Genomic DNA, 11004 nt, shown 5'->3' on the forward strand with positions numbered 1-11004 from the left:
ATGCCTAGAGCTGATCCGTGCTGGTCGCTGAGGGAATACATCAACTTTGCGCTGTCGATCGCCGGATCGGCTTTCACCGTCGAAGAAGCGGAACACAAAATACTGTTCTTTTTAGCAACATCATATGACCCCTTTAAACTGTTTATTGAGTTAAACTATTTATGTAGTCCACAGATTCTGAACAAAAATGTTTATTTTAGAGATTTGAAAAAAATCTTATACTAGGCCATTAAACAAAATATCATGTAATTTACTAGAAGTTCTGACATGTTCTTTGTTTCAGTCTATTTAAAGTCTATTTAAAATCCAAAATGAATCAGTGTTTTTGAACAGTTTGATATGAATGAATGATTCAGTCTCATCTCGTCTAAAAACTATATGCTTCCCTGAACATTCAAAGTACACCAGTGTGACCGTAAGCTACATAACCTGGGTTGCCGTAAAGGAGGGGAGGTTATGACGATTCCAAGGGCCCTATGAGGGAGAGGGGGCCTGGAATGCGCTTTTTACAGAGGGGGTCAGAGTCAATATGCTGTTCAGGGAGCCCAGAAACCATAGCGACGCCCCTGTATATAACAAAGGGTTAATACACTCTAAAAAATGCTGGGTTAAAAAGGGACAAACCCAGCTATTGGGTTGTTTTGACCCCAACATAACCCAGCATTTTTTAGAGTGTAGACATACCGTAGCTGAATCATTGTCATTTAGGAATCAGAAGTCATAGGTGTTTGGATTGAGATCAGGATCTTTTAACAAATAATTGTGCAGTTCAGTACATAGGATAACACATAAAACATTTGCATTTATTTATTTAGCAACCACCTAATTCCAAGGCACAGGTTTGTTTAATTGGTTACATCAAGTATTCAAAAACGGCAATAAATTAATACCAATACATACATATTTAAAACAATATTTTTTTATGGTTTAGAATTCTGCTTCCAAGAATCACAAAGGTATTAATCAAGTATATATTTTCTGTAGTATATAATTATAAAGAAATACATTTGATTAAAGTTGATTATTCTGACAAAAAAAAAAAAAAGGAAAAGAAGAACATATTTTCACCAAATAACAAACTTGCAAAAAATGACAACTAACCTATAAAACATTTCACCATTGTACTATATTTTGCATGATATTTTCTTTCACGTAGTTAAACTGTCTTTCACATTGATATGATTAACTCATATTCATTACCAATTCCTATATGCAAGTATTATTGTTGGTTATACAGCTGAAACCATTTGGAAGTAATCAACGGCATTTTTCAATCAATGTGAGAGTGCAGCCAAATCACTGAATCTATGGTTGTGATAGAAAATAATTGTTTATTTGATGCTGAAAGACTCTTTTAAACTGTTCTCTGCTTGCTGCTTTGTGATGGATTTCCAGGTTAAGGGTATGTCAGCAGGACGAGCATTGTATACTTCAGCAAACGTAGTGTTGAACCGGGCCATCACGTATTTCCAGTAATCTGAGGCCTGTATGCTAGCATCAGCTGGGATGTGCCAGTCAGGAAAGATTTCTCTGTATCTTTTGTAAGGATGAGGATTATAGTTAGTCTGGAAACACTTAAAATTTACTTCACTGTGGACATCTGTTGAGCAGATACTAGTCACTAATTTTTCATTGTTTTCATATCTATATCTGCCAAGTCCCTGAGGTCTGTGAACTGAAGCACAGTGATCAGTGTGGGCTTCTCCACCAGCCTCACAAGGAGCACTGCAGAATGGACACAGTTGCCCACATCCAAACACACGCTTGAAGAGCTCATCCTGGGGTTTCATTTTGAGCATGCAGAGTTTACCCTGTATGTCGACTTTCTTCAGTTGTTCCATCATTGTGTGTTCCATCTCCTCTACAGATTTGGTTAGCCAGCATGCAAATGGCTCTTGAGAAGCATTGTTTAAGACCATTACTGTTTCAAGAGCATCTTTGGGAATTATTAGCTTTTGTCCAAGCTTCCTGCATATGCAATGTATGAATCCTTTGATGCCATCTTCATTTGTTTCATTCTGTGCCATTTTGACAGCTTCTAGTATCTCCTTGGTGATTCCTCTAAGGTGGCGCTCCTCCAACTCAGACACTTCATGGTGATTCGAAAACTGTTTGGTGATTTGATCTAATATCCAGCCCTTAACAAAACCTTCATAAGAGCTAATGTATTTCACATACTGTTCAAACTTATCTTCATTCACAAGTTGCTTTAAGAGTGAGTACTGGAAAAATGCACGAGTGCTGAATTGAAATGCATTTTTTCCCTGAAGCATTTTGTCAACGATGTCTGGGCCCAGGGATCTGTAGATGAATGTCTCAACTGCAGGAATCAAGCACAGTGTGGTGAATTCTTCAGCCTTTCTCTGACACTGATCGCGATCATGGAACAGGTCCTTGAAATCATCACGATATTTGTCTTTATACTGATCAAGGCATCTACGTGGGTCATTCTCCTTGATGAAACAGTCATGCATGTCTTGAAATGCTCTTGCAGAAAACCCACAAATGTACAATTTCAAGGACAGTTCAAATTCAACTGAAAACCCCATTTTCTTGTTGGACTTCAATCTGTTATCAGTTATGTGTAGGATCTCCTGGATGTAAGCATCATGGTAATCCGAAGTCTTGTCCAAAACTAACTGAGAGCATGTCTGAATGATATTATCTGCCAAATCCTGTAGTTTCATTGCAGAATTGTCATTCATTATGCGTTTAAACAACCTTTTGAGAAAGATTTCATTGGTGGCTTTGAACACCCCTGTTCCATAATTCATCAGATTCACTGTAATTAATTGTTCAGTAACAGAACTCCCTCTCTGTTTCATGTTTTCTCGAAGTTGCCTGAAAACAGAATCAAATATATTTCTTTGCTTCAATCCAGTAAACGACAGCTCATTTATGGTTTTTTGCCATATTTGTTCAAAAAAACTGTCAAGCTGCTTGTCAGTTATATGGGCATCACTCTTTGAGCTGTTGTTTTTGCGTAACTCCTCCAGTAGGCCCAGCACTTTTTTCTCCATTGTATCAGTGAATGTTTTCTTGATGTTATCCAGATTGTTCATTCCTCTCCTAATGTCCACTGTTGCCTCAAGCTGTGTCAGCAATGAGCTCTCGGTTTCCCTCCTGAGAGATTTTACACTGCTCACAAAGTCTTCTTTGTACTTTTCCACAAGATAGACATGGCCCTCTGTTTGTTCAAAGTATTTGGAAAGGTTTTCCATTGTGATCTTTTCCAAGGTGTCAAGCTTTGTGACAGCTTGTTGTTTCAGTTTGCATAAAAGATCTTTCAGATCTGACTTGTCTGATTTCAGTTTGACTGTCTCAAAATTTGACACTCTGGTTTCAGCTACTGTTAACCAAGAGTGCATATGCTTCTTGAAAGACCATTCCCATTTATGAAATTCTGTGCACAGTCTCATGTATGCATCAGCCACCAAGCTATTCCTGAAGCTAAATATGAAATTTTCATATTTGACTGCATTCCACAAGCTTTTTGTCCACTCCAAAAAATCTGTTATGTTGTTTCCAGACGTTTTATGTTTGCATTTTCCAATTACATCAATCATGTTTTTTTTAAGGTCATAGATAGCCTCAGAGTAGCCAGCGTTTACTGGTGCCATTGGAGGATTTCCATGCCACAGTCCAGGAATATACCAATTGCAAGTCTCCGGATCATACTCCATCACATCAGTAAACATTTTATACTCCTCCTTGTTCTCCATTTTAGCTGCAGCCTCTGTCATCTCATTCAGTTGCTCCAGCAGCAGCTTTCGATCTCTCATGTTCTTGTCATGGGCTGATACATCAGCAACATTTTGGTGGACAAATTGGCAACTGGGTTTTTTCCCTATTTCCTTCATTCTGAGGAAAGCATGGACCACAATCTGCAAAATGTCCTTCATCTCTGTGGAATTCTCCATTGCGATGTTGATGATTGTAATGTCACTCAATCCAACAACAAGTGTGGCTAATTCATTGTCATGTTCATGGCTATCATCTAGTTTTGCCAGCTCTGGGGATTTCAGACCTTCAGTGTCAATTATCACTAAATAATCACAGCCAAGTTCTTTCTTGACGTCCTCTTTGACTTTGATCAGCTGCATAAAAGCTCCTCTGGTGCATCTTCCACTGCTGACTGCAAACTGAACTCCAAACATGGTGTTCAGCAAGGTGGACTTCCCTGTGCTCTGAACTCCCAAAACTGTGACCACCATGATTTTATTATTTGGCTGCACCAAAGAGTTCAAATACAGAAGCACATCACTAACCCATCTGAGAGGAATATTTGATGCATCTCCATCAACCAGTTCCAGAGGGAAGCCATCCAACATCAGCTCAGCACATAGCCGGGGTAAGTGTAGCATTTGTTGACGAGATTGTAAGTTTTCTGGAAGCGATACCGCAGCTTCATAGAGTTGGCCCATTTCACGCAGGAAGTGCTCTATTCCTAAAGAACTGTTTGAGATCTGTTGGTCAAGCTGTGCAATTTCCTCTTTGTTTTCTGAAAATTGCTGACACTTTTCTTTGTACTGTTCTCTGAGGCTAGAGAGGCTTTTTCGGGAGAGATTGTCAAGGTTCATCCGCATCCACTTCAAGAAGTAGGACCTCTCCTGGTTTGAGCTTGATAATGCACTAACAAAACAGGACATGGCCTCTGAGATATCATATTTACTCTGCTGTTTCCTGAGTTCAGTCTTTTTAATCTGGAGATCACTCTTGTATGTCTCTATGTTTTGATCACCAGCTTTCCGGAGTCTGCATTCCTCTTTTTCCAGTTTTGCCAAATCTTTCCATATTTTACCCTGAAGGGGAAGCTGATTCTCTTTGAACTGCAGTGTGTCTTGTATACTTTTCGTCAAGACATGCGCATTATTTTTTGCTCTCTGACATTCCTGGATGTTTTCGTCAACTAAAATTCCGAGTTCATGTGCTATAGTGTCCATTCCCTCCAGACGTGCTTTGTTGGAATGATTTGTAATTATGTGATTTACTGAAGAATGCAGATTTTTAACAAAATTTGCATCATTTTGATTGGTCTTCAGAATCACATTGTTTTTCTTCAAACCCATTTCAAAAGCTGTCCTTTTCAGCTGCTCCAAATCAAATGCTTTGTTTTGTACATTGCCCACTAAAAAAAACTGTGCTTTAGCATGTTGGTTGGTGAGTAACTTGTAGTTTGTGTCCAGATTGTCAAAAAACACGAAAACTGCAGTGGAGGTCTGGCATAAGAAGGAGTACTGTGTTTCAAAGGTCGTGATGTTGCCTCTCAAGTTTGCAACAGCCACCGGTTCAGGAAAAACATCAATGTTTTTGTTTCCACAAGGCAGATACCAACTCATCTCCACTAATCCATTTGATATCTTTCTTGGAATGTCTCCACAATCCATATCACAATGTACAAAAGTGTCATGATACTGTTGGGGGTTGCTGAGCAATTTGTTTAAGATCTGAGATTTAGAAATGCTGCAATCACCAAGTCTAACAAAAGACACTAGAGGGAGCTCAGAGTGAACAATTCTCTCCTCCACAAAGCCTCTTGGGTCTGACAAGGAATGAGGTCTACATTTTTTCACAATATCTCTCATGGCCCAAAGCATTAACATGCACTGGTGAGTGTCACAGTTTGGAAGAAGCAAAGGAACAGAGAACTGACACATTGACATTTTTGAGACCATTTCCTGTTGGAGGAAACCATCTGAACAAAGGAAAAGGGCGGACACTATGTCTAAAGGGTTCACACTGCTGTTCTGATCATTCAGAAAATCAAATGTTTCATTGTATAAATCTAAGCTTGACAAATCCTCACTCTCATCGAATGAATATTTTACACTTCTTGCAGTCACATTCACCATCATCAGTTTCTTCAGGAACAGCCATGGTAAAGATGACAGAGACTGGGCTGGCTCATCTGTCACTGACCTCTTCTCAATCTGTAGCACATCGCTGAGTGAGAGTTTGTTTGGGTAGTACTGCTCCAACCCCAAATCCTGTAAAAGGCTCTGGATGTTTGTTTCTGTTGAAAAAAAACAATTTGTTTCTGCTCAATTCACATTTTTTTAAATAAATGTTATCAAAGTCTATAAAATGAGACATATCAATGTTTGTAATAAAGTTTGCTATATTATACTAACTGGTTTGAGCATATGTGACTGCTTCTTTACTTCTGTTGCCATTTGGAAGCACTTTAATAATGTGAAAAGAGTACTTCTTTCCAGGACTTAGGTCACGGAAAGTCACAGTTCTTGAAATTGTTATCTCTTCCTGAAAGCTCCCTCCATTGTGGCTGCAAACAACATGAAACTTGTTCTCCTCACAGCCAGATGCATCCCAAATAAGAGAGACTGATGTGGTGCCCACACTCTCAACCTTGACGTTTTCTGGTGGTACTGGCCCTGCAATGAAAACAATAAAAATAATTGTTATTTCTATTTTAATCAATTTTAAAGACACACTGTAATGCAATTCTAAGTTTATACTGCATAGACAGACTGAAAGACAATTACTGGTGCACGCAGTCACTTTAACTCCCACACTGCATTCTCCATTGTCTGATACTGAAACAAGGTTGAAAGTGTACTCAGTCCCTGGACACAGATCTTCCACCTCTATGGTTGAGGCATTTGTGATAGTAGAGGTCTTTGTAGATGTGAGACTGTAGTAGGTCAACTCAAATGTAGATATGTTGTCTGGACTATCCCAAGCAAGAATAACAGAACTGGTACCAATAAGCTGCACTAAAATTTCATTTGGAGCAGGGATATCTGTGGAAAAAGTACTGATTGGTTTATCACAGTCAGATCACATCACATATCACATGTCATTCAACATCAACACAGATGTTTAAGAGATACAAACAGTTCTCTCTGCCTGTCAGATGCAAGGTTAGTGGTTTTCTTATTTGTAATAATATGCACTGATGCATTATGCACAATAAGACCAAAAATGTGATTGAAAGAAAACAGGGTTCATTTTGATTTCAGTCAGAAAGTATTAAAATGTCTTCTTCTTGGCATCAAGTCATCCAAATCCACATTTAAAACAAACTATAATAATGAAAAAAGTTGCTAACATTTGTATAAAGTAAACATTCATTTAAATTGTGGTAAACATCCCAATCTCAAAGATGCATAGGCAATATGCTCCTGATACAAGGGTAATTTTGTTACCTTGCAACTTGGAAACATCTTCCTTTTGATATGACTCAACAGCATGTGCTCCTGAAGTAAATGCTTGTTGTTCATCTTCAGGGTATTCACTAGCATCTGCAAATTCCTTAATTTGAAAGTTTTTAAAGTATTAGTGGCATGCAAACTCAGGTTTGCCAAGACTAAATTTGACTTAAAGAGTATTAAGTGTATGCAACTCTCAATGACTAGTCTAATACACATCATTTGCAAACAAATCTGCCTTGTGAAAGAAAGAGGAAAAGATGCTTACTTCCTCCTCACTGGGGCAGTCCATTCCAACTGCTTGTCAGTTGACTGAGACTAAAAGGAAACTGATTATATGAATTAGTAGACTATAAATCATTCAGTAATTGTTAAGTGATTAATGGTGGCTTCATTTATTTACATTAAATAATTTCACACTTTACTTTTCAAAGCTTTATTAAGGTAAATTTCCATTTGCAATGGACACGTCCATGCCCGTAGCCAGCTATGGCCCTGTCCCAAATGGAACATTTCATGTGCACTTGCGGTCTTATGGACTTACAATGGCCGCCACGTGTGCGTGTCCGTTAAGTCCACGAGAACATAGGGTGCCATTTGGGACAGGGCCTATGAGGTCACAAATTTTTCATGTTCAAAAATAAAATTTGTTCTCTAAATGACTAATCTGCTGTTTAAAGCTCCTCATATAAGTGTCTGCATGTATAATTAAGTTTAGACAGTTTGCAAGAATGTTTAGTGCCCGTGGTATGAAAATGATCGCTGCGAGACGCTGGCGGAGTGAACGAGGTTCGAGAGAGTTGTGAGTGAGGGCGCGGGCGTACAGTGTTGCCAGATCCAGTTATTATAAGCGTCTTTGGACTTGTCTTTTCTACTTAATTTGACACTTTAGAAAGTAAATAGAGCAGTTGCAATTTAAGGTTAGCAATATCTTTATCTTTGTCGCGTTCCCTAGTTTATAACGCGAGTAAAAAGCACACAAACACCCTTGGACTCCCAACTAGCATTGCATTTATTCTACTGACTCAACAATGCCCCCTCGTGGGCGGAAAAAGTATTCAGGAATCAAACCATGTAAAATATTGTCATGTAGTTTCACTACATAGATTATCCCACAATCTTATCTTATTTACAAAAGATTTGAACTAATTTTGGTTTATTTATTATTTATTATTCGGTTTTTATTTGTTTTCAAAGTAATATGGGTATTCTCAGAGACGTTGAGAAACACTCCCATAGGCTTCCATAGGAACTGAGGAATGCAGAAGTAAAGTTAACCAATAGTTCCAAACACTGATCTATAATAGAGAACTGGATTGCTCATGACGTCATAAAAGTGAAGCCGCCGAGCCGCCATATTGGTATTCCCTAGTATTCCCATAAATTCTATTGAATGAATAGGAAATTGTATGATTTTAATGAGAAAACATCACCTAACAAGTCAGCGTTTTTATATCTGAAGTATTCCTGTACATTCTTACAATGCAAACGTCCTGCATATAAGCGGTTAATTTGTTTAATGTTAGGAATTTCCCTTGCGTATTAAAAAGTTATGTTCATATACATTACAGTAGCGAATATCAGATAAACATGATGGACATCAGACGTTCAACATATGCATTACAAATGACAAAGTGCTCATTCTGAAATCTGAATAAAGATTTATGCTTTGTATACACATATACCTTAATTCGCCTTGTACAGTTATTTCACTGTTTATGTAATTTTGTTATAGTGTTTTTATTCATTTTATTATTTGACTGCAAATGTTTCAAAATGATTTCATTAACAGCATTCATTTTGAAGCAGATAATGATTTAAAAGTTAAATTAATTAATTAAATTAACGATTAATTCCACATATACTGCTAATAAAACTCCATAGAATTAGCGCAGTTTTGGAGAGTCTGAAATAGATGTTATTTCTATAGTAGACATTAAAAATATACACATAACTTATTCAGATAAATAACTCTGACTACATACGGTACGGACTTATACCAGATATATATATTCAATTTAATATTTCCTGCTTAATTGCGTACATAAATAGTCTATATTTTGTGTTGGTTCAGTTACCTGTGTCGGTAAGTGTGCAGCAGACACACCCACCTAAACGATTTCAATATCGCTTATCCTGCCCGAAAAGACCATAAACATTGCAGATCAAATCTGAAGTAACAATTAATTTACATACACGTATCATAAAAACTAATCCCGTGTGATTGATATGCTTCAAATTGGGGGATTTTAGATCAAGATTTTTGCTGTCAGTCAATGATGCTCTCTGCCGGTAGGGAATAGTAAGATGGCACTTCCGGTGGCTTCACAGCCGAATGGCAGTTTAGAATGCAATGAGCGATCCAGTCAAATATATAGATCAGTGGTTCCAAACAACCAATAGTTCCAGTACTGAATCCCATTCATTTCAGTGCTTCTCAAGCAACCTCGCCAGAAAGTTGAGGAAATTGCAGCAGTTTTTGGCATTTTAATGCATTAGTTTACCTCTCGGAAATCTGGCCAGTAGTTGTATTTTATGAAACGCGTTATAGTTAATGTTTAGTTTTAGATAATAGGCAGTTATGCTATATTTGCAGTTAGATAACGTGAGAAATGCCTTAATAGTGATCATAACCAGATGCTAGTTGTCATATTTTTAAGTTTTTAGTCTTTCTGCAATCTTTCTCTCCCTGTAAGAAGTTGAATGAGTTTCAGTGAAGACTGCCCATTAAAGGAATACAAGAATACAAGGCCTTTTTTTAACATGCACTTATATTGTCTTCTTACATAAATGTCATAACATAATACTGGGATGTGAGTAATCTTTTTTAATTCAACATTTAAAAAAAAAAAATGCAAAACTTATAAATATTGAGTGTTTGGTAATGACTAAATACACAATGCAAAACATAAAATAAATAAATAAGCTATTATGACCAGTGTTGGGGGTAACTCATTACAAGTAATGCGAGTTACGTAATCAGATTACTTTTTTCAAGTAACGGTAAAACCCTTTACAGTCAGCAACTAGAGTAGAGCAAAATATAGGCTATATTTATCAAACAGCCATACGGGCATCTAGTGGTTAAACCATGGCATTACATAGGAATATTATTTTTCTGGCCACCAAACGCCTCTAATTTGCTTCTTTGCACTGGAATTTAAAACCATTTTCTCTATTTTAGCCCTAAATACTACGCTAATTGTAACATAAATAATAAGCATATTAGAAAAAATATTAATGCTGTCTCTTCATCACTCCCCAGAATAAAATGTGATTGTAAAACGTAGTCAGCATAGTTACCAATACACAATCAATGCACATGATGTGTTAATAATCACTAGATATTGCTGCAAATATAGAGAAACTGCTGTCTATCCTACAAAAGTCGCTGCTAGTGTGAACGCAGCTTTAGGATGACAAAAAGTCTTAAAAGTTTTTAGGTTGGTCCGCCTCAGCCCTCGTAAATGATTGAGATAGCGAATCAAATCAGGCGGGCTTTACTCTTCACAGAAAACAGCTCACCAGAATGAGTGCGTATCGGAGCGCGTAAAGCACGACAACCAAGCAACGCCATGTTCGTGGGTTCGATTCCCAGAGATAAAAAACAACAACCACGTGTGATACGTTTGTATAGCACATAGACTGTAAATGTATATCACCACATGTTTATAGCGACTCAGTTGCCTCATGATGGGATAGTGAAGTCAGAAAAATAACAGCGTTCAACTGCGAAACACTGAAGAGACTAGCGTGCGCTCACTGGAGTCTTTCATTAGGCTTTTAACGCTTGTATAAGCCTAACAAACATGCAATCAACACTCTGAATGGTAGT

General features: G+C 37.6%; 1 protein-coding gene across 2 annotated transcripts in view; it reads right to left on the reverse strand.

The window, feature by feature from the left end:
• Nucleotides 1–1123: 1123 nt before the first annotated feature.
• The window catches only part of LOC107659732 (interferon-induced very large GTPase 1-like), a 10114-nt gene continuing 233 nt past the window's right edge, over nucleotides 1124–11004 (reverse strand). Inside the window, exons 2-6 of one of the 2 annotated variants that reach the window (XM_016448762.1) lie at nucleotides 7438–7498; nucleotides 7167–7272; nucleotides 6504–6761; nucleotides 6132–6392; nucleotides 1124–6013 (exon numbers count right to left, since the gene is read on the reverse strand). In XM_016448762.1, coding sequence (XP_016304248.1) covers nucleotides 1332–6013; nucleotides 6132–6392; nucleotides 6504–6761; nucleotides 7167–7272; nucleotides 7438–7461 — 5331 coding nt within the window. In that variant the 5' untranslated portion in view covers nucleotides 7462–7498 and the 3' untranslated portion in view covers nucleotides 1124–1331. Of the gene's footprint in view, nucleotides 6014–6131; nucleotides 6393–6503; nucleotides 6762–7166; nucleotides 7273–7437; nucleotides 7700–11004 lie in introns of those variants that run through there. The other variant, XM_016448763.1, reaches the window with a different exon arrangement.

Source organism: Sinocyclocheilus anshuiensis, unplaced genomic scaffold, assembly GCF_001515605.1.
Source record: "Sinocyclocheilus anshuiensis isolate Anshui unplaced genomic scaffold, SAMN03320099.WGS_v1.1 scaffold960, whole genome shotgun sequence".
Lineage (NCBI taxonomy): Eukaryota > Metazoa > Chordata > Actinopteri > Cypriniformes > Cyprinidae > Sinocyclocheilus > Sinocyclocheilus anshuiensis.